Source organism: Rutilus rutilus (assembly GCF_951802725.1).
Source record: "Rutilus rutilus genome assembly, chromosome: 11".
NCBI classification, from domain to species: domain Eukaryota; kingdom Metazoa; phylum Chordata; class Actinopteri; order Cypriniformes; family Leuciscidae; genus Rutilus; species Rutilus rutilus.
The window spans coordinates 14,605,153-14,619,673 of NC_140216.1; the positions used below are offsets into that span (position 1 = coordinate 14,605,153).

Here is a 14,521-nt window from a genome sequence, read left to right on the forward strand (position 1 = left end):
TAAAGACAGCTTTAAATGTGTACTTTTAAACAGAACAATTCAAAACGAAAGAAAACAGACTGCTCTCTGCTTATGTAATCCGTATGAAATGCATTTTTCTCTGGCGCGTTCACTACTGCGAAGATCGCGAGTCAGCATTGTCAACTTCATCTTTGCAGCCGACACAGAAAACACTTGTTTATTAATAAACAATTAAAATGTCTCCTTGCTATATTTTACATATTCATTACTTTTGCCGGTTCTTTGTGACAGCTTAGGTGCTTTATTGGCAGCGCCACCATGAACGCGTCAGCACCGAAAACATGGAGATTTTTTTCAATCCCTGTTTTGGCAGGGGGAAAAACTGATCAGAAAATGTAACGAAACGTTGTAGAAATGTAGTGGAGTAGAAAGTATAATAATTGCTGCAAAAAGTAACGAAAAGTCAAAAGTATGCACTATTGATTCTACTTAAGTAAAGTACAGATACATGAAAAAATGTACTTAAGTAAAGTAACGAAGTATTTGTACTTCGTTACATTCCACCACTGGTAAGGATTGTAATGGACACTAATTGAGTAATGGAGTAAACAAAGATTGTAGATACTGAGGCAGAGATTTGGATGTAAAATGCTTTCCCAAAACAGTTTTCCCAAACACACTTGTATCTAAGCCGTGCCGCCCCCTCTTCATCATGTTTTGTGAGCACAGCTGGCATCCGAAGAGATGTGCACCAAGCAATGAATTGCTGGAATCATGTTTTCCTAATCCAGCCCTACAGTTATTCACTGAATATGTGTTTTTCCCCTGCTTCAGTCCAGTCTAAACCCAGCAGTGCTTTTCTTTTGTCATTCTCTTCGCTTTAGCTTGCCCTGACATTTTCATGACACTCTTGTTGTCTCTGTGGTCCTCATGCTTCCATTTTGGCCTCCGCTTGCACTTTGTTGCTTCGACATTTCCATTGCCGCTTTATGAGAGTAACTGTTGTTGAAGCTCCCGGTGTGCCTTGATTAGATATGCTCTTCTCGTCCACCAGCAGATGTGCAGAGAGATGACTTGCAGGCTTTTGAGTTCTTTGAGTTCAACCTCCATCAACAAAAGGCCAAAATAATTGCCGAAAGTGGATTATTTGGGGTCAGAGACCAGTTAGACTCAACCCTACTGAGTTCTCTGTATGCTGGGTATTGGATGATCATGAAAAAGCTCTTCCTTTGCGATTTTGAGGGGGTCTTAGAGGATCTCTGGTTTGAACTTGATCTGAAATTAATTCAACCCTCCATCCATACTAATATAATCATTCATCTCCATTGTTTTAAATGTTCTATAAAACGTATTGCTGAAAGAGGAACTTGATAAAAACAGACCATTAAAAATGATTTCATTCATTGGTAAAAAGGTTTGGGGGGGGGAAGATGATCTGAGTATTTAGAAAATACTACCTTTCAGAACTCAAAATGATCTCCCAAAATACTTCCAGAAATTTCCACTAAACCTCTTCTATCGTTGTCAAGTTTACTTCTTTCAACCAATACGAATTTAAGTATTTCATGCACTGATTACTTTGTAATACTTGCTCTCTTTCTTTCTGAATTCTAGACTTTGACTGGACCCACTTCTGGTTTTGGAGTCATTTTGTGGATTACCTGCAGTGTGTGCTGGCGTTCACTGTGCTGGCCGCCTACGTGACGTACCTGCTTCTGGACTCGGTTCTGTTCGTAGAGAGCCTGGGTTTCCTTGCCGTATTCACGGAGGCCATGCTGGGAACACCACAGCTTTATTGCAACTACCAGAACAAATCTACTGAAGGAATGAGGTTTGTTCTGCTAATGTTCTTACCCTAAAAAGAAGGGTTCATCAGAGGTTCTTCAGTGATATTAATAATTGAATCTAGAAGTTTGTCTTCCTGGAGATCACATTTATTATGAATTGGTGTTTGGGTTTAACATTCTTTACGCTAGTACTAATAAATTAAAGAAACAAATAAGATGGTTTCCTGAACATTCAGCCCCAAACTCACGCCATTGGTTTAGCCAATTATCCTGTGTTGGGAAAGTTAGGATGCTTCAAAAGAACAACATTGTGCAGGAGTTTATTTATACTTTAAGATTTTAATTAACCTATTAACGCATTTTATTTGTAATAATAATAATTCATTACATTTATATAGCACTTTTCTCTGCACTCAAAGCGCTTTACATATGGAAGGGGGAATCTCCTCAACCACCACCAATGTAAGTTGTAAGTTGCCAGCCAGAGCCTACATCTTTGACCATATTCATAAAACTTGTATGGCCCCCAGAATATTTTGTTATATGAATATGTAAAAAGTAAATATATCAAAAGAAAGAACAGTGCCTCTGCTTTAAAAAACACACCTAGCTTCATTCTTTTTTTATCAATACTTGAATATGGGTAAATTTCGTACAAAAAAATACATTTTTGTCAAAGACCTTGTTCAGATTGGATTCCGAGCATATAATACGTAGACAGAGTAGATTGAGTCCATCAATGTTTGCACAGTCGTGTTCCCATTGGTTTCGACATTAGGCAGTTTTAAATGATATGCTGTTGAATATTTGATGATCATGTTAGCTTACTTGTGCACAAGCAATATCACTCCTCCTTGTTTATGCAGATCAGTGAGTCTATGCACTTGTTTTTGGATCCAGATATGCTGTACTACTTCAGAAGATCCGTAACAGCGCCCCTACCATATTACAGTGAAAACCTGGATTCCCTTTCCACCTATTTTTATGCGCATTTTCGGATATCGCATAATAAACTTCTTGATGGAAATGCCAAGAAGCGCATAAATTGTATAAGCCTGCATAAAAAACGTATGCATTATTTTTTTTTTCATAAGAAAACATGCGCATAAACTACGATGGAAACACATTTACCGAATAAATTCCTCAATGCGTATCAAAAAAATCATGTGACTGCGCGATGGGACGGCAGAACTGGACACTTTGACATTTTAATTTTCACTCCATCTTGCGCCAGTGAGTGAACACAGAACCCTCCACTGCTCTAGTGCTTGAACAGAGGAACATGGGAAGTGAAACGTGGCGGCACAGTCACTCCTTGATGTCTCCTAGTCAGACTTCCTGCTCAATTGGTTTATGAAATACTGTTGCTAAGCTACGGGAATCCGATATACAGTAGATACCTTATACATTAGCTGGAAAAGTGGACTTTTTAATTGAATTCAAAAAAAATATATATTTCTGTATAGATTGTATGACCACAAAATTAAACAAAGAGTAAATTAAGTAATAAAACAAGTCACAGTGGCAGAAACTGAACTCAGAGTAAATGAATCAGACAAAAATAGTAATCAGGTAATTTTTCATAGTGATTGTTAGATTGTATACGTTATATGTGTGTAAGAGGTATATTATCTTGCATAACCTTTTGAGAGATGCAGTGTGTGTGCTGTAAAGACACGTCCTGTCAGTGTGACTTTGTGTATTTGGTAACATCTCACACTGTGAGATGCCATCCTGTGCTCTGTTTTTCGGCGTGTGTGTGCGCGTGTGTGTGTGTGTGTGTGTGTGTGCATTCACCCGCACTGATTTGATGGCACAGGCGGGGAGCTGCCACTGGCATCATGCCAACCTGACAAGATGAGGGTTGCTGCTTGCTGTGTGTGTGCAACTGTGCGTGTGTGTATTTAAACATCTGTGCAAACCTGCCGATAGAGTCTGTGTTGTATGTATCTGTGTGTATGCAAGCAGGGTTATTTGTATATGCTTATGTTTATGTATTTTTAAATTGAAGTTTGCTGCTTTGTGGGTGACAGTAGTGTATGTAGGTTTGGCTGTGGGGGTGTTTTAGAAAGAGGGATGAAAACAGAGGAAGGATATAAGAAAACTGTATGTAAATAATAGGACTGCATAATATATCGAAATTATTGAAATATTGCAAATGTATAATATCGCAATATGAATATCGCAACGGCTTGCAATAACTGTGGTCATGAACAAAAGACAACTGCTCTTCACTCACTGCTCTTGGCTAAATAACTTTTGTAGCTTTAATAAGAATCAGTATATATTTAATTCATACAGTGAAAACTAAGCAGTGTTTTAGTTTTTACATTTGATTATTCAGTTTCTGTTGTTAAGTAAACCTAATGTAGGCTTATGCTCTTACAGTAAAACACTGCTGTTCACTATCAGAAGTTGTAGCGATGTTTTCTTGTCACAAAAGTAATGTGCAACACGTATGTAGGTTAAATATTTTAAAGATAATTTGAGTTTATTTTACACACTTTAAGCATTATTGTATCACGTATCGTATATCGAATATCCCAGTACTGAATGAGTTATCGCATATCGCATTTTTCTTCAATATCGTGCAGCCCTAGTAAATAAATATATACACTATCATTCAAAAGTTTTGAAAATTCTTTGAAAGAAGTTTTTTATTATGTTCACCAAGGCTGCATTTATTATGATAAAAAATACAGTAAAAAACTGTAATATTGTGAAGTATTATTTCAATTTAAAATAACAGTTTTCTATTTGAATATATTTTCAAATGTAATTAATTCTTGTGATGGCAAAGCTGAATTTTCAGCATCATTACTCCAGTCTTCAATTTCACATAATCCATCAGAAATCATTCTAATCTGCTGATTTGATGCTCAAGAAACTTTTTTTTTTAAATTATTATTAATATGGAAAACAGTTGCGCTACTTAATAGTTTTGTGGAAATTAAAATAGTAGAAAAATTTGTGGAAACAAATTTTTTTCAGGATTCTTAGATGAATAGGACGTTCAAAAATATTTAGAACATTATAAATGTCTTTACTGTCACTTTTGATCATTTAAATGCATCCCAGCTTAATAAAATATTAATAAAAAAAATCCTAAACTTTTAAATGGTATCTCTGGAAAGTTTGATTCGAAATGAACAATTGTTAGATCTTGCATTATTTTAGTTTCATGTCTCTCGTATCACTCCACACTGCATACTAAAGTAATTTCAAACATAAACAACCTACTAAAATAATAAAACAATTTCAGCTCACCCATAATAAAATAATTCAAGTCTCCCTTTTGTAGTTTATTGGGATCTACCTGTTGTATTATCTTGTCAGTGTGTATTTTGCGGTAATGACTGACTGGCTGCACATCATTCTGTTTTTACCTGACTACTAACCAAATACTGAGTACATCTGCAAGCACATTACTGTGTCTCAACTGCAACTATCGAATTAATACAAATTTAAACAATTCAAAATGCATACTCCTTGACGGATGCAATCTTTGTCTTGGAATAGGCTACACTTGTTATAGAGCTTACAGTTTGAACGTTCTGTTACATGACCCAGTTTCGGCCAAGCTTTAGCTGTCGGACAGATGGCCTCACATTTGACTGTAGAATACTTTGGTATACAGACTCAGAGGAGATCATGGTGGACTCAATGACCGCAAGGTGCCACGGTCCTCAAAAATCATCAAAATCATGATGGACATTTGGTATGAGGTGTTTATGCTGATGTGTTGTGTTTAGTTTTGGTTTTGGCCGTGCATTATGGCCAAACATTTCCATTTCCACATTATTCCAGAAGTCTTGAGGTTTGTTCAGATGCAGTTTTGCAAACCAAAGCCATGCAGCCATGTTCTTTTTAGAGAGAATATGCTTTCTCCTGGCAACCCTTCCAACAAGCCATATTTGTCACGTCTTTTTCTAATTGTACTGTCATGAACTTTAACATTTAACATGTTAACTGAGGCCTGTAGAGTCTGATGTGTAGTTCTTGGATTTTTTGGGAGTAGTGACCTTCTGACCCATTTGCTGGGACGTCCACTCCTGGGAAGATTGGCAACTGACTTGAATGTTTCCCACTTGTGAATAATCTTCCTTACTGTAGAATGATGGACTTCAAGTTGTTTGGAAATGGCCTTCTTACTCTTGCAAAAATTGCTTCTCGAAGATCATTGCTGATGTATTTCCTCCTTGGCATTGTGTTAACACACACCTGAATGCTCTAGACCAGTGGTTCCCAAACCTGTCCTGAAGGCACCCCAACACTGCACATTTTCTTTGTCTCCCTAATCAAACACACCTGATTCAACTCATCAGCTCATTATCACATGGGTTAATGAGCTGATGAGTTGAATCAGGTGTGTTTGATTAGGGAGACAAAGAAAACTTCTGTTTTTATAGAGTTGGTCACACTTACTGTTGATCAATTAATCAAGGACATTTGATTAGCAGCGCCTGACTGCTACTTACCCTCTTGATTCTTATGGAAGCAGTAAGGGTGTGCTTAGTTTGACACACATGGCTTCTCAATTTTGGCTTTATTTTGGCTTAATAAAATAATGACACAGTGCAATATGTCATGTGTTGGTGTTCATCTGAAGGACCAGATGATTTTGACACGTAAAACCATAGAATTCAAAAGGATGTACTTTGTTTTTCACATGACTGTACTATGGCAGTACATTTTAGAATGAAGCATGTATGCACATTCATCTGTAAGTGGCAGACATGGGGACTTGTGACTTGGTGACTTGGACTCGAGTCGACTCGAGTCGCTATTTTTATGACTTGTGACTTGACTTGACAAAAAATAAAATACTTGAGACTTGACTCGGACTTGGAAGTTAAAGACTCGGGACTTGACTTGACTTGAGACACGATGACTTGAATGACTTGAGTGTTAATCACATAATTTTTTTCAGTTTGAATATAAAATATATAAATTATTTTAAAAAATAAAGTTGATTACCCAGCTGGAGCGCAGGCTGAGAATAGCGTGGTCATGACTGGATCACTACACTATCATCAGTCGCGCCCTCTCGTACCTTGCACACCACGCCCACTTAGATCAGATATCACATCAACATGTCAGCCGGAGGGGTACTGAGGGTCATCGCTTTCGGCTTCGAGAATTATTCACAAGATGGCAAAAGACGAACAGCGCTTTGCAAGACATGCACCATTAACATCGCGGGCGCGGCCAACTCTCACGCATTCACCGTGAGACACACGCGACACTGACTTTTCACACGCTCTCATTCATTTTCTCACGCACAGAAAAATCGTGACACAAGAGCAGGTTACGATATAAAAAAATCTCAGCTCTCAGATTCTGTCATTTTTATTACGAAATTCAAACAATAAATACCGTTTTGGCGCTTGTAAATGTGACGCAGATCCCTAGCGCAGCACGTGAACCGATCATCTCTAGCTAGTAAATAAACACGAATGAACAATGTTGAAAGATACAGTAGCCTACAGCTGAACTTACCGAAATGTATATTCCTCATACATAATATCGACCAATCAATCAAACAAATGGGTCAATAAAACAGCTGGAGAACAATTATGTCACATAACATTTACCTCAGGAAATCCATTTGATGACCATATAGGCTATAGCACGTTAGTTGGCTAGAAAAAGTATTTTGCTAAATGTGTGTACTATATTACATATTTATTATATTTTTACTTATCATTAAATAAAGTTGTTATTATAATAAAAAACGCATTATATCTCTCTGTATGATTACAGCATTAGGTGAGTTGTTTTTTTCTTGAGAAAAATTAGTGCCTATCTTGTGTAGCCTACCTAATATTTATCCAAATGAGTCAATATTAAGTCAGATCACAATAATTGAATTGAAATAATAAAAAAGCGTAGCTTACCAGAAATTGTACCATGTAAACATTGTAACATGTTGTCACTAAACCGAATACAATTCAGTTTAGTTACTAAAATGTTTTGACTATTACAATACACTTATTGTAAACACAGTTTACGTACAACATTAAACTTTGTTACATTTTAAACACTGTTGGCAGAAGTGAAAAATAATTAATTTTATGAAGTTACAATTTTGCTTGATTCCATGATGTATTTTACTGAACATGAGTATTTACAATGCAAATCCAAATTATTGTAATTTATTGACAGTAACTGATATCTTGTCTTTTCACTTTATTAAGATCAGATTCTGCAGGTAAAATTACAATAATAAGGTGACTTGACTTGGACTTGACTTGACCTACTACAGGACTTGACTTGACTTGACTTGACATAGCCTGTGACTTGACTTGACTTGACTTGCCCAAGAAAAAAAATACTTGGGACTTACTTGAGACTTGAAGGTTAAGACTTGAGACTTACTTGAGACTTGCATATGTATGACTTGGTCCCATCTCTGGTAAGTGGTAATGAGCCACTGCTGTGAACAGTTGTACAGATTTGCCTTTGCATCGTTGAGGCCAGAGACCTTCAGAATCTTCCGTCTGACTTAAGGACAACTTTTATTGCACTCTTGTGCTGCTTTATCTGGTTTATGTTCCCTGAATGTCACATCGAGTAATTTATGTTACTTGCAGTGCATGGGAAACGTTCGTATCAGATTCAGATCTACGCCGTGTTCTGTGCAGACCTACCACAATCACAGATGATTCATCTCCTGGAGACAGCCTTGAATTACAAGACTAAATTGAATTAGGTTTTTTTTTTTTTTTTGTCGTTGTTGTTGCTGCTGCACTGATCAAAACATATAATTTTCCATCTTATTCCCAGTCTTGTTTTTTTCCATTAATCTCTTTTTTTCTCTTTTTTTCCATAGCTATTCAATAATTCTTCAGCCATTTATTTTTTAGCTGTTGTTTTGCTTTGCTTTTGTTTGCTTTTGTTCAGTTTTGAATTGTTTTGTTTGAAAGACTGTGAAGGAAAACAATGTTTTTGAGGAATAAAAAGTAGTTTTTTTTATTTTGTTTTGTTTAGATTTTCAGCCATTGCTAGTTTGTTTTGTTTTGTTTAGCTCTTCAGTCATTGCTAGTTTGTTTTGTTTTGTTTAGCTTTTCAGCCATTGCTAGTTTGTTTTGTTTTGTTTAGCTCTTCAGTCATTGTTAGTTTGTTTTGTTTTGTTTTGTTTTGTTTTGTTTTGTTTTGTTTAGCTTTTCAGCCATTGCTAGTTTGTTTTGTTTTGTTTAGCTCTTCAGTCATTGTTAGTTTGGTTTGTTTTGTTTTGTTTAGCTTTTCAGCCATTGCTAGTTTGTTTTGTTTTGTTTAGCTCTTCAGTCATTGTTAGTTTGTTTTGTTTTGTTTAGCTTTTCAGCCATTGCTAGTTTTGTTTTGTTTAGCTCTTCAGTCATTGTTAGTTTGTTTTGTTTTGTTTAGCTTTTCAGCCATTGCTAGTTTGTTTTGTTTTGTTTAGCTTTTCAGCCATTGCTAGTTTGTTTTGTTTTGTTTAGCTTTTCAGCCATTGTTAGTTTGTTTTGTTTTGTTTTGTTTTGTTTAGCTCTTCAGTCATTGCTAGTTTGTTTTGTTTTGTTTAGCTTTTCAGCCATTGCTAGTTTGTTTTGTTTTGTTTTGTTTAGCTTTTCAGCCATTGCTAGTTTGTTTTGTTTTGTTTAGCTTTTCAGCCATTGCTAGTTTGTTTTGTTTTGTTTAGCTTTTCAGCCATTGTTAGTTTGTTTTGTTTTGTTTTGTTTAGCTCTTCAGTCATTGCTAGTTTGTTTTGTTTTGTTTAGCTTTTCAGCCATTGCTAGTTTGTTTTGTTTTGTTTTGTTTAGCTTTTCAGCCATTGCTAGTTTGTTTTGTTTTGTTTAGCTTTTCAGCCATTGCTAGTTTGTTTTGTTTTGTTTAGCTTTTCAGCCATTGTTAGTTTGTTTTGTTTTGTTTTGTTTAGCTCTTCAGTCATTGCTAGTTTGTTTTGTTTTGTTTTGTTTAGCTCTTCAGTCATTGCTAGTTTGTTTTGTTTTGTTTTGTTTAGCTTTTCAGCCATTGCTAGTTTTTGTTTAGCTTTTCAGCCATTGCTAGTTTGTTTTGTTTTGTTTAGCTCTTCAGTCATTGTTAGTTTGTTTTGTTTTGTTTTGTTTAGCTCTTCAGTCATTGTTAGTTTGTTTTGTTTTGATTTGTTTTGTTTAGCTTTTCAGCCATTGCTAGTTTGTTTTGTTTTGTTTTGTTTTGTTTAGCTTTTCAGCCATTGCTAGTTTGTTTTGTTTAGCTTTTCAGCCATTGCTAGTTTGTTTTGTTTTGTTTTGTTTAGCTCTTCAGTCATTGTTAGTTTTTGTTTTGTTTAGCTCTTCAGTCATTGTTAGTTTTTGTTTTGTTTAGCTCTTCAGTCATTGTTAGTTTGTTTTGTTTTGTTTAGCTTTTCAGCCATTGCTAGTTTGTTTTGTTTTGTTTAGCTCTTCAGTCATTGTTAGTTTGTTTTGTTTTGTTTAGCTCTTCAGCCATTGTTAGTTTTTGTTTTGTTTAGCTCTTCAGCCATTGCTAGTTTTGTTTTGTTTAGCTCTTCAGTCATTGCTAGTTTGTTTTGTTTTGTTTAGCTTTTCAGCCATTGCTAGTTTGTTTTGTTTTGTTTAGCTTTTCAGCCATTGCTAGTTTTTGTTTAGCTCTTCAGCCATTGTTAGTTTTTGTTTTGTTTAGCTCTTCAGCCATTGCTAGTTTTGTTTTGTTTAGCTCTTCAGTCATTGTTAGTTTTTGTTTTGTTTAGCTCTTCAGCCATTGCTATTTTTTTTTTTTTTTTTTTTTTTTTAGCTCTTCAGTCATTGTTAGTTTGTTTTGTTTTGTTTAGCTCTTCAGCCATTGTTAGTTGCTTCATTGTTTGCCTGGTAACTGTTGCTGTGAATGAACCTCTAACCTCATGTGAATCTATTTTGCTGTCCATCAGTCGAACGTTAATGAATGGGAGGGAAAGTGGTGACCCCCACAGCCAAGTTCATTGCCAGAGTCCTGTTAGTTAGTTTGAAAACCCTCAGTGCCTTATTTAGTCATCTGAATTATCTCAAGGCCACCCTGAAATTCTACCCAACTCTCAATGTTATATATGTGTTTACTGAGCAGCAAGCTGGTTTGTATCCACGGGCTGCAAACAAACCATTCATTAAGTTGTGTGTTCCTGTAGATTTGAGGCTTGAGTCAAGTGCGGGGTGAATTGAACGCTCCCACAAAAGGAAGTTGCCCTCCGTGCTTCTGTCAGGAGAAGCTGTGCCGTACAGCAGTTTTTCACAGCGGTGTGTTTGTGTTGACTGCTTTATGCTGAACGCCTTGTTTCTCAGGATCTTGGTGGCATGTTAATCCCGTTGACATCTAACACATCTTCTCAGTTAGAGAGGCTTTTGACCGCCTTCTGTTGTACGCCATGCTTCTGCATTTGATTGCCCACAGTCCGAGGCGCACAATACAGACTATATAATTATAAAGTATCTTTTTACTATTCTTTTTTTACTTATCTTCACTTTATTTATTTTTATTTATTTTTTGTTGTTTTTGTTTTGTTTTTGTTAATTTTCTATTGTTTTGTTTGTAAGACTGTTCGCAAAGTTTTGGTTTGGTGTTTTGTTTTAGTTTTGTTCATTTCTATTGTTTTGTTTTGTTTCAAAGACTGAAATGGAAGTGGGTAATTTTTTGGGCAGCAAAAGGTTCAAAGTGGACAAAACTTAATTGTGATCCAACAAGTCAAGTCAAGTCAAGTCAAGTATATTTGTATAGCGCTTTTCACAATACAGATTGTATCAAAGCAGCTTCACAGTATTAAATTAAAATAATACAACAAGGTTTGTTTCTAGTGGAATTTATTGATTGATAAAATCAAATTAAATATCCCCAAAATATCCCCAACTGAGCAAGCCAAAGGCAACAAGGAGTCAAAGGAGTCAAGGAGTCAAAAGTCTGGCTATGCAAAACTAGGGAGAGAGGGAATGTGATCTGACTGAAATATATATGAAAAAGAATCCCTAGATGGGACTTTTTACAAAAGGTAAGTAATTTTGCACCAGGTGTATAGTGATATTTTATCATCTCTGATGCGCGAATATTGCCCACAAGTAAAACATTAGCTGAAGACTGAAGGCTAGCAGTGAAAACAACATGTGAATAAATTGATAAAATATGAGAAAGTTTGTTTTATCAAATTATTGCAGAATTCAGTTACATTACTTCTGCATTTTGAGTTTTGATGCAGTTTGAGAAATATAGTATCTGATTTGTGTGTGTGTGTGTGTGTGTGTGTGTGTGTGTGTGTGTGTGTGTGTGTGTGTGTGTGTGTGTGTGTGTGTGTGTGTGTGTGTGTGTGTGTGTGTGTGTGTGTTGTATGGTTTATGAGGACACAAATGTGTATAATGACATGGGTATTACAACGTTAACATTGTTTATGGCAGACCAAATGACTTAAAAGGACATACTAAACTAAATATATTTGAAAGTCAAAATATGCCAAAAGTTTTCTGTGATGATTAGGTTTTGGGGTAAGATTAGTGTAAGGGGATAGTATATACAGTTTGTACAGTATAAAAAGCATTACGCATATGGCAATTCCCCATAAACCACATATACATGTGTATGAGAGAAAGAGAGAGAGATATGAGTAAAGAGCTTTGCAGAAATCCACCTCTGTCCAGTGCCTTTATAGACATGCACACATATTCTCCTATGAGTGTCCATCCACATAAAATGCCAACCCCAATAATTACACACAGGAACTGAATAAAAATAGCAAATAAAAATGGAAAATCTTAGTTTCTCAAAATAACAGAAATAAGTAACCAAATAAGTAACAAAAACCATCCCATTCACTATATATTAATAATATTTATCTTTCATGTCCTCATCTCGGCTCTCTCATGGCTGTTACTGTGTGGGTGTTAGTGTGGCATTACAAGCCTCGGTCTGTGAAATAAAGCAACCTATCGTTGTTTGTAGTGGCAACCAATATAGTGTCGCAGTGCTGCTATACTTACTTGTTTTTGATTTTTGTGTTAGTCCTTGCTCTCTGGTAACTGTTGCTGCAGCCTGGCTTTGTGGCTCAAAGTGAGGATGAAAAGAAGAATTTGTTTATACTCTATCATGGAACCCATGGCAACCGTCAGCCTCATTGAATCCTGATGGTTTCCATGGCAGCTGTTAAGATGCTCTCTCTATCTCTCTCTATCTCTCTATCTCTCTCTCTCTCTCTCTCTCTCTCTCTCTCTCTCTCTTTTTTTTTTTGATGATGGCACACTCCAATTCCATCTCCAAAACATTCCACCTGTGCTTTACATCAAAGTGCAGATTTTATATTTAAAAAAAAGCAAATATGTATAGCAAGTTTGATGATTAATATACAAAAAAAAGTTTTCATTGGTCAGAGAAACAGAATATTCTGTATATTCTGTAGTGCTAATACAGTACGTCTTATGAAACCACATTATGACACAACACAGAGGCTGTTTTTACCCTGAAGGGGTTTATTTTATGATAACATCATAAGCTGATTGTACATTTATCACACTTTTTACACGGTTACTTCCTAAGTGAATTAATGTGCATGAAATTGTTATTATTTGTAATTGCATTGGATTGCAATCCAATTTTCTTTCAGTATTTCCATCTTTGATAGTAACTTTACCTCTTTCCCCGGCAGCATTAAAAAAAGAAAAAGAAAAAAGTTGCCTGACACCACCAGAGTTTTTGATCAAAAAATTCATTGCACCCAGAATATTTTGTTGTACGAATATCTGAACATGTAATATATCAAAAGAAACAACAGAGCGTCTGCTTTTAAACAACAAAAACATTTTATTTGTGCTTCATGCATTCTTTTTTTATGAACACTTGAATGTAAGTAAGCAAGTAAGGGTAAGTTGAATAAGAAAAGCAATGTTTTGAACAAAAAGTTGAGAAAAGCATGTTTTTTTTAATTTTTTTAAGAATACCACATGCATACAACATACAATGCTTTAATCGCTTGTTTCTGCTCCTTTTTTGCCTGTGTTTTGATCTGAAGATGTGTAATAGCGCCTCCTACTGTATAACACAGTAAAAACACGGAAAGCCGGAAAATTCCGTCAAGCGAAGCGCTGTCGGTAACACTTTCTATGAAGCCGGTATTTATAATGCATTATAAAGGAATTCTTAATACATTAATACATGCATAATGTCTTACAAACAACCTTATAATATGCTTTATCATCATCACGCATAATGCCTTATAAACAGCCTTATGTGTTGTGTCATCTCATGAATAATCGTAACAACAATAATAATACATACCTATTTGTGGTTAAAACTATTAAGATTGCAGTAACAATGAACATAATTTTATCCACTTAAGTTATAATGGATTATATATCCCATAGATTCATATATTTTACTTTCACAAGTCTCATATCTTGACATTGTTTACTTAAGGTCTGCACAGTATCATACAACATCTCATGAGTGCTCTTTTACTGCTTAGAGTAAAGTGACAAAAAAAAGTCTTATTTTAAACATCTAAAAAGCTTTATAATGTGGTCATAATATTTATAAGTGGCTTTTGTCTGCTTTAAGTAAAGTAACAAAAGTTAAGTCTTCTTTAAAACAGCCATAATATTTCATATCATGAGGTTGTTAAGAAATGTTCCTCATGGTAAAATCAAAGTTGTGTGGAAAAGTACAAAGGAACAATACATTCACAATGCAAATCATGTTTTATTCATAAAAACTGTAAAATTACAAGGTTTTATCTAATCTAAACCTGTACAGTAATTTAGGAAAAAAACATGTAGATTTAATTTGTAGCGATATACAAAAATAAACTA

General features: G+C 35.3%; 1 protein-coding gene across 1 annotated transcript in view; it reads left to right on the forward strand.

Annotated features, from left to right (window-relative positions):
* The window catches only part of slc66a2 (solute carrier family 66 member 2), a 43,837-nt gene that overhangs the window by 21,927 nt on the left and 7,389 nt on the right, over positions 1-14,521 (forward strand). The window contains exon 3 of the mRNA XM_084423634.1: positions 1,576-1,792. Within this exon, the coding sequence (XP_084279760.1) occupies positions 1,576-1,792 (217 nt within the window). The remainder of the gene's footprint in view (positions 1-1,575; positions 1,793-14,521) is intronic.